Here is a 23740-nt window from a genome sequence, read left to right as displayed (position 1 = left end):
CCACAATGGATCAGCAGCAAAGTAAGAACTCAGAAATTAAAGGACAGAACCTAACCTCCACACTGATGCAAAAGATAAAACTGAGCAATGGACTCTCACCAAATAAGATGAATAGAATACTACCACACTTATCAATTATCTCAATAAATGTTAATGGCTTGAATTCCCCACTGAAGAGACATAGATTGGTTGACTGGATTAAAAAACACAAGCCATCCATTTGCTGTCTGCAAGAAACACACCTGGCTTCAAAAGACAAATTAAAGCTCCGAGTCAAGGGTTGGAAGACAATTCTTCAGGCAAATGGAATCCAGAAGAAAAGAGGAGTTGCAATCTTATTTTCAGATACATGTGGATTTAAAGCAACTAAAGTCAAAAAAGACAAAGATGGTCACTTCATATTGGTCAAAGGAAATATACAGCAAGAAGACATCTCAATTCTAAATATCTATGCACCCAATTTAAATTCTCCCAGATTCTTGAAACAGACCTTACTCAGTCTGAGCAATATGATATCTGATAATACCATAATAACAGGGGACCTTAACACTCCTCTTACAGAGCTGGACAGATCCTCTAAACAGAAATTAAACAAGGATATAAGAGATTTAAATGAGACCCTAGAACAACTGTGCTTGATAGACGCATATAGAGCACTCCATCCCAAAGATAAAGAATATACATTCTTCTCATCACCCCATGGAACATTCTCCAAAATTGATCATATCTTGGGACACAAAACAAATATCAACAGAATCAAAAGAATTGAAATTTTACCTTGTATCTTCTCAGACCATAAGGCACTAAAGGTGGAGCTCAACTCTAACAAAAAGCTCGACCCCACCCAAAGGCATGGAAATTAAACAATCTTCTGTTGAATAACAGATGGGTGAAGGAAGAAATAAAACAGGAAATCATTAACTTCCTTGAGCATAACAGCAATGAAGACACCAGCTACCAAAACCTGTGGGATACTGCAAAAGCAGTCTTGAGAGAAAAATTCATCGCTTTAGATGCCTACATTCGAAAAACAGAAAGAGAGCACATCAACAATCTCACAAGAGATCTTATGGAATTGGAAAAAGAAGAACAATCTAAGCCTAAACTCAGTAGAAGAAAAGAAATATCCAAAATCAAATCAGAGATCAATGAAATTGAAAACAAAAGAATCATTCAGAAAATTAATGAAACAAGGAGTTGGTTTTTTGAAAAAATAAATAAAATAGATAAACCATTGTCCAGACTAATGAGGAATAGAAAAGTAAAATCTCTAGTAACCTCAATCAGAAATGATAAAGGGGAAATAACAACTGATCCCACAGAGATACAAGAGATCATCTCTGAATACTACCAGAAACTCTATGCCCAGAAATTTGACAGTGTGAAAGATATAGATCAATATTTGGAATCACACCCTCTCCCTAGACTCAGCCAGGAAGAAATAGAGCTCCTGAACAGACCAGTTTCAAGCACTGAGATCAAAGAAACAATAAAAAATCTTCCAACCAAAAAATGCCCTGGTCCAGATGGCTTCACTCCAGAATTCTATCAAACCTTCAAGGAAGAGCTTATTCCTGTACTGCAGAAATTATTCCAAAAAATTGAGGAAGAAGGAATCTTCCCCAACACATTCTATGAAGCAAACATCACCCTGATACCAAAACCAGGAAAAAACCCAAGCAAAAAGGAGAATTTCAGACCAATCTCATTCATGAATATATACACAAAAATTCTCAACAAAATCCTAGCCAATAGATTACAGCTTATCATCAAAAAAGTCATTCATCATGATCAAGTAGGCTTCATCCCAGGGATGCAAGACTGGTTTAACATACGCAAGTCTATAAACGTTATCCACCATATTAACAGAGGCAAAAATAAAGATCACATGATGCTCTCAATAGATGCAGAAAAAGCATTTGATAAAATCCAGCATCCTTTTCTATTTAGAACACTGAGGAGTATAGGCATAGGTGGCACATTTCTAAAACTGATTGAAGCTATCTATGACAAACCCACAGCCAATATTTTACTGAATGGAGTAAAACTGAAAGCTTTTCCTCTTAGAACTGGAACCAGACAAGGTTGTCCTCTGTCACCTTTACTATTCAACGCAGTGCTGGAAGTTCTAGCCAATACAATTAGGCAAGACAAGGAAATAAAGGGAATCCAAATGGGAGCAGAGGAGGTCAAACTCTCCCTCTTCGCTGACGACATGATCTTAGAGAACCCCAAAGACTCAACCACAAGACTCCTAGAAGTCATCAAAAAATACAGTCATGTTTCAGGATATAAAATCAATGTCCACAAGTCAGTAGCCTTTGTGTACACCAATAATAGTCAAGATGAGAAGCTAATTAAGGACACAACTCCCTTCACCATAGTTTCAAAGAAAATGAAATACCTAGGAGTATACCTAACGAAGGAGGTGAAGGACCTCTATAAAGAAAACTATGAAATCCTCAGAAAGGAAATAGCAGAGGATATTAACAAATGGAAGAACATACCATGCTCATGGATGGGAAGAATCAACATTGTTAAAATGTCTATACTTCCCAAAGCAATCTACCTATTCAATGCCATTCCTATCAAAATACCAACATCGTACTTTCAAGATTTGGAAAAAATGATTCTGCGTTTTGTATGGAACCGGAAAAAACCCCGTATAGCTAAGGCAGTTCTCTGTAACAAAAATAAACCTGGGGGCATCAGCATACCAGATTTTAGTCTGTACTACAAAGCCATAGTGCTCAAGACAGCATGGTACTGGCACAAAAACAGAGACATAGACAGTTGGAATTTGATTGAAAACCAAGAAATGAAACTAACATTTTACAACCACCTAATCTTTGATAAACCAAACAAGAACATACCTTGGGGGAAAGACTCCTTATTCAATAAATGGTGTTGGGAGAACTGGATGTCTACATGTAAAAGACTGAAACTGGACCCACACCTTTCCCCACTCACAAAAATTGATTCAAGGTGGATAAAGGACTTAAATTTAAGGCATGAAACAATAAAAATCCTCCAAGAAAGCATAGGAAACACACTGGAAGATATTGGCCTCGGGAAAGATTTCATGAAGAAGACTGCCTCGGCAATTGCAACAACAACAAAAATAAACAAATGGGACTTCATTAAACTGAAAAGCTTCTGTACAGCTAAGGAGACAATAACCAAAGCAAAGAGACAACCTACACAATGGGAAAGGATATTTGCATATTTTCAATCAGACAAAAGCTTGATAACTAGGATCTATAGAGAACTCAAATTAATCCACATGAAAAAAGCCAACAATCCCATATATCAATGGGCAAGAGAAATGAATAGAACTTTCTCTAAAGACGACAGATGAATGGCTAACAAACACATGAAAAAATGTTCATCATCTCTATATATTAGAGAAATGCAAATCAAAACAACCCTGAGATATCATCTAACCCCAGTGAGAATGGCCCACATCACAAAATCTCAAAACTGCAGATGCTGGCGTGGATGTGGAGAGAAGGGAACACTTTTACACTGCTGGTGGGACTGCAAACTAGTACAACCTTTCTGGAAGGAAGTATGGAGAAACCTCAAAGCACTCAAGCTAGACCTCCCATTTGATCCTGCAATCCCATTACTGGGCATCTACCCAGAAGGAAAGAAATCCTTTTATCATAAGGACACTTGTACTAGACTGTTTATTGCAGCTCAATTTACAATCGCCAAAATGTGGAAACAGCCTAAATGCCCACCAACCCAGGAATGGATTAACAAGCTGTGGTATATGTATACCATGGAATACTATTCAGCCATTAAAAAAAATGGAGACTTTACATCCTTCGTATTAACCTGGATGGACGTGGAAGACATTATTCTTAGTAAAACATCATAAGAATGGAGAAGCATGAATCCTATGTACTCAATTTTGATATGAGGACAATTAATGACAATTATGGTTATGGGGAGGGCGAGCAGAAAGAGGGAAGGAGGGAGGGGGGTGGGGCCTTGGTGTGTGTCACACTTTTGGGGGGCAAGACATGATTGCAAGAGGGACTTTACCTAACAATTGCAATCATTGTAACCTGGCTTATTGTACCCTCGGGGTGAATACCCAACAATAAAAAAAAAAAAAAAACCCATAAATATTGTCTTTTTTTTTGGTCTTAAATGGTCATCTGGTGTCATACCATAAACAGTGTATAGTAAAATTCCATATTCTTGCAAAATTGGATGCCACTTAACTACCTTTTAGGAGAACAGCTAAAGAAGTCCCAAATTCTGAATTTTCCTACACTGAAGCCAAAACACTTATTTTCAGTTTGTTGTTGATAAGAAAACACTATAGTGTTCCTTTCAGTGGGTCTTTCAAAGTGTGAGAAATAGAAAAGCTTTCTCTTCCAATAGAAGACTCCCGGCCAGTCTTAGTACTGCAGCACCACTGAATATCATATGGGGTAGTAGAATCATCATTAGTTGGAAACTCAGCCTGATGTTTAGTAGTTACATACCTTTAAACAACTGTTACATGGGGAAACTCAGTGAAGGTCTGTAGCTTAGTTAGGGTATTGTGCCGGTTTCTGTCTCCTCCATTGATCATTATGCTATGGAAGCTGTAGGAAGGGCATAAAGAGACTCTAGTATGTTTTGCAATTCTTTTGTAAATGTAAATTATTTCAAAGTAAATTTTTTATATAAGTCATTAGGGAAATCAGCGCATATTAAGGAAGTTTTAGTATATGTGCAGCTGAAGCAAACACAATATATTAAGGAATTTTTACTCAAGGAAAACTACAGAAGCCAAATTCAGAACATTTCTGACTGCTAGTCTCATTACTTAAACTGGAAATTTCTTTTTTTTTTTTTGTAGAGACAGAGTCTCACTGTACCGCCCTCGGTAGAGTGCCGTGGCGTCACACGGCTCACAGCAACCTCTAACTCTTGGGCTTACGCGATTCTCTTGTCTCAGCCTCCCGAGCAGCTGGGACTACAGGCGCTCGACACAACGCCCGGCTATTTTTTTGTTGCAGTTTGGCTGGGGCTGGATTTGAACCCGCCACCCTCGGCGTATGGGGCCGGCGCCCTACTCACTGAGCCACAGGCGCCGCCCTAAACTGGAAATTTCTTAATGTAAATCAGTGTGCATAGATTCATCTGAGAGTTTCATTTATATTTGAAAAGAAAAGGAAATGAGACATTGATTTGGGATAAAACAGTAAAACACCAGAAAAAGTATGGCCTCCTGCTTTTTAAAATATTCTTTTTTATTTTGGTGCACAGCTTCCATCACCCATGGCTGAGGGCCCAGCCCTGGTTCTTTACACTGGGCTCCCTTTTGGCTTATCCACCACCCTTTCCCCCAGTCATTATCTGCCTTGACAGAGATGATGGTTACACCTCTATAGCAATGAGATTACTTACTTATGTTCAGAAATTGTGGCAATTAAAAAACTTTCTGGTGTTCAGATGAGTCTTTAAAAAAATCCTAAACCCTTCTCTCTTATAAATTCACAGTGTTTAAAACTGTATCCTTTAAGAACTTGTGTGTTATAATGTAGTTGCATTGGAGGTGGAGCTGTGTACAGTAGTAAAGAATGTCAGAATGTTGCATTTATCCTGTTCTATTTGTCTACAAGACACAAGGCTTTTTGTGGAGCACAACTAGCCTGCCTGTTCCCCCATTTATTGTCATAACCAATTATCTGTAGCCTTCCTAGAAGTAACCTTTCCTGTCTTTCCAGCCAGTTTTGTTTATTACAGTCCTCCTGTTCGTGTAAATACATGAACAAATATATGATTTCAAAATATTTTTATAAATTATATACAGTATGTTTTTTTTTATCAGTCAGGTTCTCATCATTTTATGTCCTTAGGTTGCATTCAAATGAATAATTTGTAAATAACTCGTATTTTTAGATTGGTCTGAGAATTACTTCTGAAGTTCTCTGTTCAGATAATTCCTCATTTTGAAAAATCATTTCAAATTCCTTTTATTTAAGCAAGTTTTTCTGGACATTGGTGTATTTTGTTCATTCACTTAGATATTTTAATGTCATTCCAGTAGAAATTGTGATCTGTATGTGGAAGTCAAGTGTATGAGAAATACCATTCTATGCCCTATCAAGATGGCTATTGCCTATGCGTCGAAATCCTTGGGTTTTTATATTTCATACCAGGTTGTCTCATTTACACAAGTTTTGCTACTATTTAAGCTTTGACAAATTACTTAACACCTCTGAACCTCAACTTTCTTTTCTAAAAATAACAAAATAATAAAAATTACATATGCTTTATAAGATTTTGGTGAAGAGTACACAAATTAATATATGTAAAGTGTTTAGTTAGATGCCTGGAAATTTTGAGTGTGTATTGCAGTTGCCGCTATAATCATTATTTGTATCATGCTTTGTGTTTGCCACTGAAATTTATCACTTGACTTTAAACCTTTTGGTTTTCCTAGGAATTTTTTGTTGTTGTTTAGGGCATTTATTATTCATTTCAAATACAAAATTATTTATATGTTCTTAGACTATTCTGGCCAGGTGATAGTAGAAAGTTACGCTTATTTGTGGAGACTCTATTTTTAAACTATGTCTTCACCCATCTACCTCTATTTTGATTGTGTTTTTTCCCCTGGCAACCAGAGTTCTTTCTTTTTCTCCCTAGATTACAGCAGGCACCTCTGTGAAGCCTTCTCCATCACCTCTTTTCTCTCTTTTATAACCCTATCCTACCGCCACCATCCTTTCCTTAGATCTGAGACATGGGGACTTTTATTTTTTTCTTTGACTCTACAATGCTTGACAACTAGGAAGTGCTTAGTCAGCGTTCACTGAATTTATGAATTACATAGCATCTTTGATTTCTTCCTCCTGTATGACAGATACAGTTCACATCATGATACTTACTATTTCTTATAAACTCATCATTGTTTCTAGTATTCTTAAGTCTGTATGGATTAAACTTCTGCTCTTTGAAACCCTGGAAGGTGATCAGTACATTAACTAAAGATGACCTTCAGTTGTCAGGAAGAGTCAAGTTTATGTACTTTTTTTTTCTACTAAGTTGATTAAGTAAGTAATGATGTTGAAACTGGCATTAGGACAATAAAATACCCATTTTGTCACTTTGAAAGTAAAAAGATGTTCTTCTCCTATCTTCTTATTTTTTTTCTCCAGTGCTTACGAGGCCTCTGGAAAACACAATGTTTTCTACAAAAGCACACAGATTTATTTGCAAACTTAAGAGCATTTTCTGAAAATGTGCCAAAAACCTGTATATAATCTTTTTTTTTAATTTATCTACTTTCACAAAGTTACTGAAATCTGTTAGTGTTTGCTATACTCCTCATCTAGTAAATTGAGTAAATGCACTTTCAGAAAATCATTTTTATTAGTATGACCGAAAGAAATGTTGGAGTCCTCAGAAAGTACATATCATCATGCGTCTAATTTGTTACAGTTAACAAACTTGTCTGACTTGAAAAGTTGTTAAAACTGACAAACTAAACGGACCGTATATGTCTTATTTATACGATGTCTTCTCCATTTCCTTGGTGACCTTCTTATCCTTCCATATATATTTGTCAGGGGGAAGTATTGAGAGTAGGAAATTAGTACTAACTTCACTGTTATTCTTTCAGTTGTGGTGTATTTGATTATCCCTAAATACGTCGTGCTGTCCTCAGTAAGCCATTGTGCCTGTCTGTCCGTCCGTCTGTCTGCCTCCCTTCCTCTTCTCTCCCCTCCCCTGTCACTCTGGGTAGAGTCCTGTGGTGTCAGCCTATCTCATAGCAATCTCAAACTCCTGGGTTCAAGTGATCCTCTTGCCTCAGCCTCTCAAGTAATTGGGACTACAAGTGCCTGCCACAATACCCAGCTAATCTATTTTTAGTAGAGATGGGGTCTCACTCTTGCTCAGGCTGGTCTTGAACTCCTGAGCTCAAGCAGTGCACCTGCCTCAGCCTCCCAGAGGGCTACGATTATAAACGTGAGCCACCGGGCCGCTTATTCTAATAGTTTAAATTAGTATATTCAAGAGGTCTTTTGGTTACATTATGTACTGTTATGCTAAAGGTCTAACCCAGTATAGTAAGGCAAGAGAAAGAAATAAAATGTATCCCAGTTGGAAAGGAAGAAGTAAGACTGTCTTTATTCACAAATGATATGATTATCTATGTAAAAAATTAGATGGACTCTGCAAAAAAGTTACTAGAGCTGAGAAGTTTAGCAACAGAGTTGAGCATGGTGGCAGAATACAAGGTCAGTGTAAGAAAATCAATTGTGTTTGATAAGTCAATTTCTACGTATTAGCAATGAACAACCAGAAATCAACATTTATGAAACAGACATTATCATTTACAGTGGCATCATAACATGAAATACTTAGGGATAGATTTGACGAAACCAAGGCAAAACCTATAGACTGAAAAGTTTGATAGAAATTAAAGGAGGCGTAAGTAAATGGAGAGAGTACCGCTTGTAAGAAAGAAAACTTAATGTATTTTTTTCTGAGACAGAGTCTCACTGTGTCACCCTCAGTAGAGTGTGTGGTGTCATAGTTCACAGGAACCTCAAACTCTTTGGGCTTAAGTGATTCTCCTGCCTTAGCCTCCCAAGTAGCTGGGACTACAGGTGCCAGCGCCACAATGCCTGGTCATTTTTTGGTTGTAGTTGTCACTGCTGTTAGGCAGGCCCGGGCTGGGCTGGAACCCGCCATCTCTAATGTATGTGGCTGGCGTCCTAGCCACTTGAACTACAGGCATCAAGCCAAAAACTCAATATTTCTAACACAAAATGATCTCTGAGTTCAGTACATGTTACCAAAATCTCAGCAGGCTATTTTGTAGAAATTGACTATGCAATCCAAAATTCATATGCAAATTCAAAGAACCTGCAATAGTCAAACTAACTTTGGAAAAAAACAGATTTAGAAAACTAATACTGCTTGATGTCTGTATTAATATAAAGCTATAGTCATCAAGAAAGTATAGACTTGACATCATGATAGACCCACAGCGGGAGGGGAGAGGGGGAAGGAGGGCTGGAGGTGTGGGGCCACAGTGTGTGACACACTTCTTGGGGGTGGGACACCACTAGTGGAGGGACTTCACCCAGCAAACATAAGCAGTATAACCTGGCTCATTGTGCCCTCAATGATTCCCCAACAATAAAAGATAGATAGATAGATAAAGATAGATAGAGACTCACAGATTAGAAGAGAATAGTGAGTCCAGAAATAGACCCACACATATATGGACAATTGGTTTTTGACAAAAATGAGAATCCATTCATTGGTGAAAGGGAATTGGGCACTGGCCCCATATGCCAGAGGTGGCGGGTTCAAACCCAGCCCCGGCCAAAAACTGCAAAAAATAAATAAATAAAAAGAAAAGGTGTTTCTCGGGGTGGCACCTGTGGCTCAAAGGAGTAGGGTGCCAGCCCCATATGCCGGAGGTGGTGGGTTCAAACCTAGCCCTGGCCAAAAAAATAAAAATAAAAAACAATAAAAAAGAAAGGGAATCATCTTTTCCTCTGGCCAGAACACTTAAGTATCTATGTGTAAAAACAAAAAACTTCAACCTATACTTTTTACCATACATAAAAATTAACTCAAAATATATGATAGAAATATAAAATCTAAAAACATAAAATTTCTAGAAGAGAACACAGGATTGAAAAATCTCATGCTTTGGATTAGACAAAGATTTCTTAGATGTGACACCAAAAACAACATCTAGAAAACTATAATTTGGGGAAAAGAGGATAATTTGCACTTCATCAAAATTAAAAGCATGTGTTCTTTGAAGGATATTGTTAAGAGAATGAAAAGACAAGCTATAAACTAGCAGAAAATATTTATAAATAACTTGGTATATTTAATCAGAGCTTGTGGGCTTCTGATTTCAAGGTTGTTCTTTTTTAAACACCAAAAGAGGCAAGAAAAGATTAATCTTTCTGTGCAGCACTCCTTTTAATAGAGATTTGTTCGTAAAATTTGGATTTAGTCAAAGGCCACATTTTAGGACCTACAAGGCCACAGATTCCCAACCTCCTGGCTCAAAACTCAGTAAGTTAGATAATAAACAATCCTATAAAAATGTGCAGAACATTTGAATAGACACATCACCAAAGAGGATATAATGAATAGCAAATAGTACATGAAAAGAATGCTTAACATCATTAGTCATTAGGGAAATGCAAATTAAAACCACAGTGAAACACAAACTCACACTTACTGAAATGGTTAACATTTTAAAATGGTGGTGATACCAAGTGTTAGGAGGAAGGTGGAGAAACTGCAGCTAATGGGAATGTAAGATGATACGACCGCTTTGGAAAACAGTTTGGCAGTTCTTAGAAAGTTAAATATAGACCTGTCATGTGCTCTAACTGTCCTACTCTAGGTATTTCCCCAGGGGAACGAAATGCATGTGTCTGTTATTGACTGGTACACAAATGTTTGTAGCAGCTGCCATTTGTAATGATCCAAAATTGGAAAACTCTCAAATGTCCATCAAACAGGTCAAGGTATAAATTAACTAGTCGGATGTAACCTACCAATAAAAGAGGAATGAACTGTTGATAATGTGCTTAACATGGATGAATCATAAAATGATTCTGAATGAAGGAAACCAGATTAAAATATAATGTCTGATTACATTTACATAAAATTCTAGAAAGGCCAAACTAATACAGAATGACAGATCAGATTATTTAGGGGTAGTGAGGCAGGGCAGGAAGCAGGGGTTACGGAGAGACACAAGAAAACTTTTTAAGGTCATGAATAAGTTCACTGTCTTGTGAGTGTGTGTTTGTATCACACATATTCTCTGAAAATTATTTCCTTTGAGCCCTCTAATGTAGTTGTCACCCTCGTTTTTTGACGTATTTTAGAATGCATTTAAATCCTTGGGAAAGTCACTTATGTCATCAGTGAAGAATGCCACCAAAATAGCTTCTCACTTAAGTTCCCATCCCCAGAGCTAACCCACAGGAGGTTCCGATAAATTCAAATATTTAATAACTTGTATTTTTCTTTCTCCTTAAACGCAGGCCCTTTGGACCTGGAGGCAGGATCATGTGGTGGATTCTTGGCAGTCAGCAGTCTGTGGAGCTTTCGCAGGTGCAAGGGATTATATTATACTGGGAAAGACCAAAGAGGAGGAGAAAAATGTGAAAATATTAACTATGCAAAAACAACATTCTTTAGAAATTCCAAATTGTTTAGGTGAAGAGAGTTCTATGACTTGTTTGAGAAAAGAACATGTCTGAAGGGGAAAAAAACCTGCTAAAAATGTGTCTTCCTGAAAGACAGACAACCAATTTGTTTTTGACAAATTTTCCTTTTTCTTTTTATCTTTATTAAAGCCTTCACTCAGGCCCTGGGATTATCTTAAAGATGATTTATAAAGTCCTCTGTGGGAAGTGACTTGCTGTGGGTGCAGGGCTAACCATGCAGCTGTCTGCCTGAAGCATTGCTTTGGGGGTTTAAGTGATTTCTGCAGAAGGCAGTGATTCACGGTTTGTGTGACATGTTTGACAGTGCTGCAGATTAACTAGTGTCAGGAGGAGAGCAGAGGGTCCTTCACAACTTACTGATGCTAAGCTGCTCTGTGTGGAAGATTGGCAGTCTACACATCTGGGCGTTTTTGAGACATGAAAGCAAGAGCCGGGTGACAGTTTGCAGTATCTCGTTATCCGTCACTAAGTCACACGAATGTTCCAGTGAGCTTTTAATGAGAACTCAGGTTATTTAAAGAATTTAGTAAGTGATAGGTTTAAGAGCCTAAGAGAGAAATATATTTTGTTGTTTTAAATAAAGTTAAATTAGAATTATAGTTGAAATAAAACAAAGTGTAAATTTGCTGGAAAAGTCTAAACTTTTAGTTTAGGTGTGAAGCTTGTGAATTGACAGGTAAGTAACTTTAGGGTGTCAGTTTTATTGGAAAATAATTCTTTTCCACTCATTTAATGGTTGTTGGTTGGGTTTCATGTTGCAGTGATTGGGAAAACAGAAAACAAATGTTACAGGATTTGTTATTGGTAATTAGAGCCGTTGGTAGAATTGATGATCAGTATCAACATCTAGCCTCTAGACCCAAAACCTAACCAGATCATGATGGTAATTGTTTCCACATGACACATAGTCATTGGCTTTGTTAAATAAGTAGGTGGTCTTGATTCAGTTTCCAGAGGTCAGGAGTTAGCATTCCCTAGGCCCTAAGAGAAATGTGCCATTTTGCTAACTCCCTTCTGGGCCCTAGGGACAGAGTGAGCACATTACGGAAATTTAGTCATCCTCAGTTAAAGAAGACCACTTCTTAAAGTCAGTGATACTCTAACACTTCCAAGTGTTGAAATAAGTATATATTGTCTGGTTTCATGCGTGCATACCTGATTCAAAGATCAGCTTGCTGATGCCTTGTTATTATGCAAGGAATGTGCGTGCATTGTGGTTTCCTTTTCTGCTTGAGACCCTGTGATTGGCACTGACTTTATTTATTTATTTTGTAGAGACACAGTCTCACTTTATCGCCCTCAATAGAGTGCTGTGGTATCACACAGCTCACAGCAAATTCCAACTCCTGGGCTTAGGTGATTCTCTTGCCTCAGCCTCCCAAGTAGCTGGGACCACAGGCTCCCGCAATTTTTTGTTGTTGTTGTTGTTGTTGCAGTTCAGCCGGAGCCAGGTTTGAACCCACCACCCTCCGTCTATGGGGCTGGCGCCCTACCCACTGAGCCACAGGTGCCACCCTGGTACTGACTTTAGTCAGGAGGGAAGGCAGGAAACTTTTATCAGCAGTCTGCTCTGTGGGAGGAACCAGCCACCCAGGACTTTTAGTTAAGGTGGGTCATGGGAGGGGTATAGCAGCACAGCTGTGGCAACTGAGGACACTGGAATGTGGAGAAGGGAGGTGAGCTGCCCAGAGCCACATGGGTAGCACAGGTTGTCTGACTTATAAGCTTGTCAAGTCTGTTCTGTCCAGCTCAGGAATAAGACTTTGAGGCTTCCTGAGCACCACTTCCCTTTATCTGTACTGCAGAAGCAACTGTTCCTACATTATGTGCTCCTAACTTGTCACCTGGAAAACTGAACAGATGTAAGAGTCATTACTGTTTCAACAAGAACAGCCAACATCCAGAAAATGAAAAGCTATTATCACAATAATTTATCTTCTTTGTTGATTGAAGGAATGTCATTAATAAATGACATTAATAAATCAACATTATTAATTTTTAATATTATTTAATGTTGATACAGTTAGTATACAAAATAATCTTATCCAATAGCTTGTATATTTTTAAATTCCTTCAACATAAGCATCTCGTTTTTTCAGCTGAGGTTCTGATAAGCCAAGGAGTTTGCCCGAGGCCTCCAAAAAATCTGTCAGCTGATGCACATATATTTAGCAAAAGATAAATATATTTCTTGTTTATATCCAGGAACAAGGTTACTATTTTAAAACATTTCTGAAGGATAAACATCATTTGAAAATATTCCAAATTTTGAAAAAGCGATATTCGGTAAGAGTTTGTTGCAACATTGCACATTACACAGTATAGAGAGATGAATAATGACTTGCCAGGTTGGGCAGCCCCCTTAAAATGCTTCCACGCTGCCCTTGCAGACTTTTACCCTTACATGGCCACGAAGCCAGGGATAAAACTTGCCTTCAAATCAGAAATCAGATTTCTCATCCCCGTGTGCTTTTCCAAGTTTAAATTGGCTAGAATCATTGTGGATGAATCATTCTGTGTGCCCTCCTCAGCACTCTTCCTCGCCCATGCTTGTTTTATAAACTACTTGGCACAGATATTCAAAATTGTCTCTCTACATTGGAGGTGTTGATGGCTTGTCATGTCCAGAAATTCCCTTGGCTTTTGGTCAGGGATTAAACGAGAGGGGGATAAAAGAACTTTGTCAACTTCCTCACTTCAAGTTAACTTCTAAACAAAAACCCATAATGCAGTCTGAATAATTATGGCATTTTCTTCTCTAGTGAAATTTGTATTCTAGTATTTTTTCATCAATTTCTTATAATAAATACCTCCTTACATTGTCTAGGGGGAGAAGTGGGGATTGCGAGGAAGAGGGGAGGAGGAGAGGGCAAGGGAGAGAAAGAGGGAGAAAGGGAGAGATTGCAATCTCCCCATGGGCTTGAAATTCTAGAATAGGGTGAGGGATTATTTGGGTAACAAGTGAGAAGGCCTGACACAATCTTTAAAATACAAACAAAAACATGTTCATCTGGTTGTTGTGGAACCCTTGCATGGCTGAATGCTTGTTTGGAGATCACAGAAACAGGTGGATGAGGAGCTCTTGTTCTGCCCTAGGGTGGGGAACCTACAGCCTCGGGGCCACCTGACTGTCCCTTTCAAAGTACGAGTTGAACTTTTCAGTTTGTAGGAACTACAGACCTTGTTCAAGATACACATTAAGCATTTCAAGTGCCTCACGTGTGTCCTGGGCTAGAGATGTGGAGAAAAGTCAGTAGGTCTTACATTCGGGGAAGAGCCAATCTCGTCAAGCACTGCTGTGAGTCGGGATGATTCTAAAACTTTGCATAGACTTATTTAATCTATGTGTCATGTGGCTGCCTACATCTTGCAGATGAGAAAACTGAAGACACTAGAAGACTAGGGTCAAGAACTCTGGTTCTGGAGTCCAGACAGACTTAAGGTCAAGTCTCAGCTCTGCACTAAGTCAAACCTTCCCAGGTTACTTAGCTTCCATTGGCTTCAGTTTCCCCACTGGATTGTGAGGCTCTACGAGTACTTGTCTCATCAGCTACTTTAGAGAATAAGTAATTACCTAGGGCCAGTCCGCTGCTAGGGGAGACGTAGTCTTGGTCTTTCTGACAACAAAGAAGGGTTATTTTAGGCTAGACTTTGCTGATAGTAAGAGAGAAAAAAACTCAGTATGTAATATTTCAGGGTGGGAATTGAGGGTTACTGTAAGTTTATTGCCTTCCCTTTTTTCTTAGGAGATATATTTCATATATATGTATATCTTTTTGGATGATATGAAGCTTTCCTGGACCTTACTTTATAATCAAAAGTATATATTTTTTTTTTTAGGGCAGAACATCTGGTTAAGAAAAAAAAGTTAAAGAGTAGGATTTCAGGACTAAGTCCGCTAAATCTTAAAACACCCCAAGTTTAGCAAGTCTCTGAATTTCAGGCAACTTTTGAATTTGGAACAAAGCATTTTACATATTAATTATCCAAACGTGGGTAAAACCAAGGGGATTCTAATAGTCATGTTAGTTGTTAGCCCTTTAGCCCTAATGTGTGTGCCATTCACAAGTAACCACAATTGGAAGGTGAAAGCGTAAATAGGTAACTTTCCAGAAAGTCAGTGTCATGACAGATGTGAACACATGGGGGAAGTTCCATGTAACCATCTTATCATGGGAACATATTTAGAAAGATATTTGGCAGAGATCAAATGACCTTCTTGTTCGCAAGCCACAGAGGTGAGAAGGAAAGTAGTGCTATTTCTGGAGCATCCCTCATGCACACATGTTCCCGTCAGCCCTCACAAAACCACCTCTTTCCCCCAAGCTCACGGAAGCGGAATCTTCTGCAAGCCCTTTAGGGTTTATTATTTCTGTCTGCTTAGGGCCTTTTGGGTATATCTTTGTACCATATTAAGTAAAATGCTCACACCATCAATTGTGGTTTATATTAACAAGCAAAAGACCTTCAATTCTTCTTTTCATGGGTACAAACCCTTTTAAAATCTGTGGACAATTTAACCATTATGACATTTAGATAAAGAGAATATGAGAGCAAAGGTAGGAAGGAAGCCACAGTTGGAACATCTGTTGAAGCAAGACTGACTCTAAAAAGACGCAGAAGGGAGTTTACAAATACAGTAGCTCTCTGAGCCTGTGAAGTGCAGAAAGCCGTCCTCTTTTAACTTGAAGAGTCCAGCCGTCTATGCCAAAAATCCCTTGAGTGGTACACATGACTCCATCCGTGTTGCTGTAGGAGGCAGACATGATGGGAGTGTTTGGGAGCTGGTTTAAAGCACTGTGGCCCAAAGACAGGCACTGGCCTGGGAAGTATCCAGAATGGCTGCCTGTCGTAGGGAGAGCAGGTACACAGCCGCACACAGGCGTCATGTACGTACATACCCACACACTCCCATTAGTTTGCTTGTCCATGAAAAGGCAAGATACATTGTGGGGCCTCATTTTCTTTCCCAAGGGCGTGGAGTATTTTCTTAAGTTTCTTTTATATGTGGTTCTGCCCTAGCAAAAGAAATGAAGCATGTAGATAAAGCTTTTCTATGTGTGCACCCTGTTCTTGAATCAGGTGCTTTGGGCAAAGTTTTAAGGCGTTATAAAATGTAAATTATAACATTACCATATAGTACAGTAAACAGCATCTCACTTGCATGTTGGGTATTCTCATTCTCATATACATAGGTGGTTTTGCAGCTGCAGTCACCACGCCTCTGGATGTGGCAAAGACAAGAATAATGTTGGCAAAGGTAAGTGGCAAAATAATGTAACACACACAACAAATGCTTACGTCTGTTGGCACTAGGACTCAGAGGTACATGACATGAATAAAGGTGGTCTACCGCTTACCTATAATAGCCCCTTACGCTGCCCATGGAACCTGTAATACGACCAACACTGACGGCACGGTCTCCACAGTAACCACCACCAGTGTCCATGCAGCATTTTACCATTTCAAAATCACTTTCACCTACGTCATGCTATAAGCAAGGAGAGCTGATAAGGTCTGGTAATACTGTTTTTGAATACACTGTGTTTTTACTAATAACCAAGCCTAAAGCTTACAGACGTTGACAGACTTCATCTCACACAGCAAGTAAGCTGTAAGCTCTGTCCAAGGTCATGCTTGGACTCAACCTGATGAGTTAAGACAGTTGTCATATTGTTTTTAAAAAGGTTGCTAAAGAGAAAAATTGTTTTTTTAAAAAGCTACACTAAGAGTCAAGGAATGCCACGTGTATAACATATCTGGACCGAAACAATTAAAGTTCTTTCCTTGTGAAACAGTGGAACACGTGGGGGCAGACTCCTAGTATGTGGTTGGCAAGACCAACCCTAGAGTGTTGATAAGGGTACACAGTACTCTTCACTCTGTTTGTGAGCTGTTGGGGCAGATTTCCTGATAGCACCATGTATCCTGATGACAAGCTGTCTGTATTTTTCCTGTGAACTGTTGTTGTCAGTGACTGGGATGAGCTCTGAAAAGCAGCTTCCCTTGGCCCGGGTCGCAGCACTGCCCGCCTGTGCATGTGAGCACAGCACGTCCAGGCCAGGTCCCCACTGCAGAGAAACCCCTCAGTCTATTTGAAGCTCTGTCCTAGATGAGGGTGGTAGGTCCCACACATCTGAGGATATTGAAGAGGCAGCTGTATGTCGGAGCTCCGGAAGGTAACAGATGTGTCCTTTGTCTTCTCACACAGGCTGGTTCCAGCACTGCTAGTGGGAACGTGCTCTCTGCCCTGCAGGGGGTCTGGCAGTCCCAGGGGCTGGCAGGGTAAGGATGAGAAGAAGGCGCCGTCGCCTTTCCCCTTTCCTCTGGCTCTTCCTCCTTTAGCCTGACAGTAGATGACAGCCTTTCCTTCCTTCTGCCTGTGCTCTGGTTAGGGTATCTATTTACATTGTGCAAAATGCTGTATTGATGTTACATGTGTGAGATAGCAGAGTGTGGTCAGATGGAGGCAGCGCTCCAGGCCTGGCCACCCTCAGCCCCGCCCGCCTTGATGTTAGGTGACATGTGTACCTGTGGACCATGCCAAGGTCCAGGCTACGGCGGTGATGAAATAAGGCTCTGGTTACGGACTGTGGGAATGCACGTAAGTGAGGCCCACATTAGGAGAGAGCGTTTGTGGTCTTGGCACTCTTAACTATCATTAGTAACAAATTACTCTCAACATACCACAGTGTACCACACCTTGGCGGAGTCAGTTGAGAGCCATTGTTCTGTTGTTGGCCGAGTGCCTCAAACTTCTGGCTTCATGTCCTGAAAAGTTCTCTAAGCAAGATGTTATTTCACCGTTGCTTTGATGCGACCTTGTCAAGTTGTGTGAATGTTTGGGTCTTACAGGTATGTGACATGAAGCTTTTCTCTTAGAAATCCTCTGCTAGCGATTTTCCCACTAGAGCGAAGCCTCATTCTCCCTTGGAGAGGGTCAGGAGTGAGCCTGGCGCAGGGTCAGTGCGTAAGCAGCGTAGCTGCCATGACTCGGTGTTGGCCTCTGCCTGCTTCTCAGCCACTGTAACCATGCCACCCTACTTACCCATGACCGCAAAAGCTGGTGGAGAAGGAATCATCTCCTGTAGTTAGTAGACGAGAAATCTTCCCTATCCGGTTGTAGGCATTGTCAAATTAAGCAGTATCAGGATTGTAGGCAGAGGAGGGGTGTCATTAACACGCCACGGGCTGTCTCTGTTCTTTGTCCACATTGACAGCCTTGAAAAGGTAGTTTGGATTTTTGGCTCATATTCTGAACGTCTCTTAAGTTGTAGGTTCTAGTTACTCTGTACAGTGTAGTCCTGAGGATATTTCAAGAGCAAAGGTTGTTGCTTAAGAAATGATAGTTTTAGGGCGGCGCCTGTGGCTCAGTCGGTAAGGCGCCGGCCCCATATACCGAGGGTGGCAGGTTCAAACCCGGCCCCGGCCAAACTGCAACCAAAAAATAGCCGGGCGTTGTGGCGGGCGCCTGTAGTCCCAGCTGCTCGGGAGGCTGAGGCAAGAGAATCGCTTAAGCCCAGGAGTTGGAGGTTGCCGTGAGCTGTGTGAGGCCACGGCACTCTACCGAGGGCCTTAAAGTGAGACTCTGTCTCTACAAAAAAAAAAAAAAAAAAAGAAAGAAATGATAGTTTTAATTAGCCCCCTTAGTAATGTGATGGAAGACAAATAATTTGACCAAACAACAAACCCTCCAAGCCCAGGCAGCTGTTGTGAACAGCGGCACCCTTGGAGGTGCCTGTGGCTTTCTGTGTTGGGTTTGCAGGGGCGCAGTCCCCTCAGGGTGAATTCAAGCGGTGACCACTTTTGCCTGTGTTGGTTCACACAGGTGAAGAGCATGTTCTGGCACACACGTGTTCCACGTGTGTGCTCTAGGACCAACTGGTTCCCCTAAACACAAGCACCACCTGCCCATTCAGTTGGTGGCCTAAAAGCCAAACCGGGAGCCTGCTTATTCTGGATCACTCCTCCCGCTGATCTTCTGTTTTCCTTTACTGCCCTTTCTGTACTGACTGCTGCTGCCCCGGGCACCCCTTTGCGCCTGGCACTGCGTAAATGCTTTATACTCGCCATCCCATTTGATCTGTGGGCCCGGGAACACAGCCCTGCTCCCCTCCAGTCTTCACCTCCCAGTTTGGTTGAAACACACACACTACGAATTGCTTGCTCTCTGTGAAGACTATCATTATGTTAATAGATTCAATTGTCATCTAGTGAAACCATAAACTGCTTCCACCTGCCTCTGGCCTGGAGCAGCTGAGCTCATTAGGGGAAGAAGCCAGAGTAGGCAGGGAGAGCGCACAGCCAGTGTGGTCTTCCTCTGTGGACCTCCCTGCCAGCAGCCTTCTTTGGCAGGTAGGGGGCAGGGAGGTTAATCTGTTTTCCAGGCCAGGACGACACAGGGACCTCAAAGCGGTAATTTATGACTCTGTGCCCTCACCAACCACCTCATGCAAAAACAATTTACATTTTGCTGAGCTGAACAAGTATATTTTGGTCCACTGTAGCTTTTTCATGGTTATTTCTAGACAAGCAAAAGCGGTTCTTCATTTTATGGGTAGTATTTTACTTGATTTAAATCCTTAGTTAGCTATTGTAAAAAGGCCTAAACTATCCTAAAGTTTCCCAGTTTCCTCAGAAGTGCTGAGTGCTCTTATACAAAGGGAGACCAGCTGACCTCTCCTCAGCTAGGCAGGAGGGCGGCCTAGTGGCTGGCGCTGTCTCGCAGGGATCCCTCCTGGCTGATCACGGAGGTGTGCCCCCATCTTAAAGGCACCTCCTTTAAGTTATGCGCCATAACTACTATTGGCATAACTTGACCATTTCCAGTGTTTTCTTTCCTACACCTAATCAGAAGTCTTCTCATTGAAGATTTCTCAACTAGTATCAACTAGTTCCGATTTTGTAGCTTTTGTACAGAACATTACAAAAATTACAGAAGTAATATAGGCACACCTGGCTTGTTGTGCTGCTTGAATACATTCTTTACTTTTTACAAACTGAAGGGTTGTGGCAACCCTGTACTGAGCCGGTGTATGGACATCAGTCCTCACTTTGTGTCTGTCACGTTCCCGTGATTCTTGCTATATTGCAAACCTTTTCATTTTATCTCTTAACGATGATCTATAATCAGTGATCTTTGTTACTACTGTAATTATTTTGAATTACATCTTTGTTACTACTGTAATTATTTTGAATTACATCAATGATGAATTGATGCTTATCATGTGTGTTCTGACTGCTCCACCAGCCTGTCATTCCCATCTCCCTCCCTCTCCTTGGGCCTCCCTATTCCCCCAGACACAACAATATTGAGATTAGGCCAATTAATAACCCTACAGTGGCCTCTAAGTGTTCAAATGAAAGAAAGAGTCTCATGTCAGTTACTTTAAATCAAAAGCTAGAGATGATTGAGCTTAGTGAGGAAGGCATGTTGAAAGGTGAAATAGGCAGAGAGCTAAGCCTCTTGGGCCAAACAAGTAGTCAACTTGTGAATGCAAAGTTCATGATGAAATTAATAGTGATACTGCAGGGAGCATATGAATGACAAGAAAGTGAAATTGCCTCATTGCTGATACAGAGAAAGTTTGAGTGGTCTGGACAAAAGATCAAGCCAGCTACAATATTCCTGTTAGCCAAAGTCTAATCCAGAGCAAAGCCCTAACCCTCTTCCATTCTGTAAAGGCTGAGACAGGTGAGGAAGCTGCAGAAGAAAAGTTGGAAGCTAACAAGCTAAAGTTGGATGTTGGTTCATGAGACTTAAGGCAAGAAGCCATGTCTGGAACGTACAAGTGCAAGGTGGGGCAGCAAGTGCTGATAGAGAAGCTGCAGCAAAGTGTCTAGAACATGCAGCTGGGAGAGCCCATGAAGACGGCTACACTAAACAACGGAGGTTTCGATGTGGGCAACGCAGCCTTTTGTTCTGGCAGCTAAGACTTTCCTAGCCAAAGAGGATAAGTCAATACCTGTCTTCAAAGCCTCAAAAGATAGGCTGACTTTCTTGTTAATGTTTAAGTTGAAGCCAATGATCATTGACCATTCTGAAAATCTTAGGACCTTCGACAATTAGGTTAAATGAACTCCGCCTTTGTGCTATGGAGGCAATAACAAAGCACATCTGTTCGCAGCACGGTTTATTGACTATTTTAAGCCCACTTTGAGATCTACTGTTGAGAGAAAAAGATTCCTTTCAAAATATGCTGGCCAGGTATGGTGGCTCATACCTGTAGTCCCAGTGCTTTGGGAGGCCAAGGTGGGAGGATCTCTTGCAGCTAGGAATTTGAGACCAGCCTGGGCAATGTAGCAAGAACCTCATCTCCATAAAAAAATTTAAAAAAATTAACCTAATGTGGTTGTGTGTGCCTATAGTACTAGCTCCCTGGGAGGCCGAGGCAGGAGGCTCATTTAATACCAGAAGTTCAGGGCTGTAGCGTTCTGTGATTGTGCTTCAAGTACTCCACCCTGGGTGACCAAGCAAGACTGTCTCTTAAAAAACATATATTATTGCATATTTACAGTGCACCTGGTCACTAAGAGCTCCAATGGAGATGTACAAGATGTTATTTTCATAGCTACTAATGCAACATCCATTCTGCGGCCTATGGATTAAGGAGTAATTTGACTTTCAAGTCTTAGTAAGTAAGGAATACATCTCATAAGGCAATGATAGTGAATCCTCTGATGGATCTGGGCAAAGCAAAGTACCTGGAAAGAACTGACCATTCTAGATGCTCTTAAGATTTGTAATTTGTTGTGAGGAATTCAAAATATTAATATGAACAGATGTTTGGAAGAAGTTGATTCCAAGCCTCATGGATGACTTTGAGGAGCTCAAGACTTGGGTGAAGGAAATAACTGCAGATGTGGAAATAAGAAAACTAAGAAGTAGAGACAGAGATGTGACTGAACTGCTTCAGCCCCATGATAAAACTTGAACAGGTGAGGAGTTCATAATGGATGAGCAAAGAAAGTAGCTTCTTGAGATGGAATGTGCTTCTGAAGATCCTGTGAACACTGTTGAAATAGCAACAAAAGATTAAAATATTCCATAAACTTAGTTGGTAAAGCAGTGTTAGGGTTTGGCAGGACGGAGTCTCATTTTGAAAGTAGTTCCACTGTGGGAAAAACGCTGTCAAACCAGCATCACCCGCTACACAGAAATCTTTAACAAGAGAAGAGTCAAAGGATGCTGCAGACTTCATTGTTGTATTTTAAGACCCCAACCTTCAGCAACCACCAGCCTAGTCAGTCAGCAGCCATCAACATTAAGGCACAAGACTCTCCATTACAAAAAGATTGACTTGGGAAGGCTCAGGTGGTTGTTAGCATTGTGTAACAAGACATTTTTTAATTAAGGGACGTGCTTTTTTTTAAAGACACAACGCTGCTACACACTTGGTAGATTACAGTATCATGCAAACATGAGTTTTACATGCATTGGGAAACCAAAATGTGAGACTCATTGTATTGTAGTGGTCTGGAAGTGAACCCACAGCACCTCCAAGGATGACTGTACTTGTGGTTAGAAAGGCCCAAATGTTACAGTAACATGAGCAGGAAAGTCTCCTGTAATCCTGCTCCCCAAAGGCAGCAATCATTCACTTTATTTTCATAAAGTTTCATTGCTCAGGGTGGCACCTAGGGCGCCAACCCCCTATACCAGAGGTGGCAGGTTCAAACCCAGCTCCAGCCAAAAAAAGTGCAAAAAAAAAAAAAGTTTCATTGCTCAAATTAAAAAATGGCGTGAAAGTTTTTTTAAGAGAACTGTTGTTGGGACAGCACTGTTAACTTCATCGCACGTGTTTGCAAGTACACTGTTTGGTATTTAGCGCCTTAGCCAACAAACAGCTGGGCTCAAACTTCAGCAAACCTACTTGAGAATATAATTTAGTGCCCTTCTAAAAAGAAACACTTAAGTGCTGCTGTGTGAGGTTTAATGAGCCTGAGTTGAGCAAGCTGTGGAATGTTTTATTTATTTATTTTGCAGGTTTTGGCCGGGGCTGAGTTTGAATCCGCCACCTCCAGCATATGGGCCAGCATCCTACTCCTTTGAACCACAGGCGCCAACCGAATGTAACCTTTTTTTACACACATATTTAAAAATTTTTTCTTTCCCCCTAGGTTATTTGCAGGTGTCTTCCCTCGAATGGTGGCCATCAGCCTGGGTGGCTTCATTTTCCTGGGGACTTATGACCAAACGCTCAGCTTCCTTTTGGAGGTTGGCAGAAAACATCCTTGAAGCAGAGACAGCCTCTCATGCACTTTCTAGAAAGGGTTCTGCTGTGGGAGCCTTCTTTCTGGGGAGCAACAGTTTGCCCATCTGAGCTACAAGCCTCAGGGCTGATGTCCAGTTCTGCTGAAATGACGCTGGGACTGCATTGTCTGTGGTACAGGTTGGCTGCGATGAAGTCAAGAGAAGAAACTACATCCATGGCTGTGCTTGGAACAATTTTCTCAGAACTCCTTAATAAATATGTTTGGTAATGTCAAGGCCAGGCTCCTTAGAGCTTTCA

At 40.6% G+C, this 23740-nt stretch overlaps 1 protein-coding gene across 5 annotated transcripts in view; it reads left to right on the top strand.

The window, feature by feature from the left end:
* The window catches only part of SLC25A26 (solute carrier family 25 member 26), a 162535-nt gene extending 138795 nt beyond the window's left edge, over positions 1–23740 (top strand). For all 5 annotated transcript variants that reach the window (XM_053598519.1, XM_053598515.1, XM_053598517.1 and 2 more), the window contains 4 exons: positions 11043–11112; positions 16424–16488; positions 17440–17513; positions 23349–23740. In XM_053598519.1, coding sequence (XP_053454494.1) covers positions 11043–11112; positions 16424–16488; positions 17440–17513; positions 23349–23466 — 327 coding nt within the window. In that variant the 3' untranslated portion in view covers positions 23467–23740. The remainder of the gene's footprint in view (positions 1–11042; positions 11113–16423; positions 16489–17439; positions 17514–23348) is intronic.

Source organism: Nycticebus coucang, chromosome 8 (genome assembly GCF_027406575.1).
Source record: "Nycticebus coucang isolate mNycCou1 chromosome 8, mNycCou1.pri, whole genome shotgun sequence".
NCBI classification, from domain to species: domain Eukaryota; kingdom Metazoa; phylum Chordata; class Mammalia; order Primates; family Lorisidae; genus Nycticebus; species Nycticebus coucang.
The sequence above is the reverse complement of the archived record's forward strand: the minus strand, read 5'-3'. Positions and strand labels throughout refer to the sequence as shown.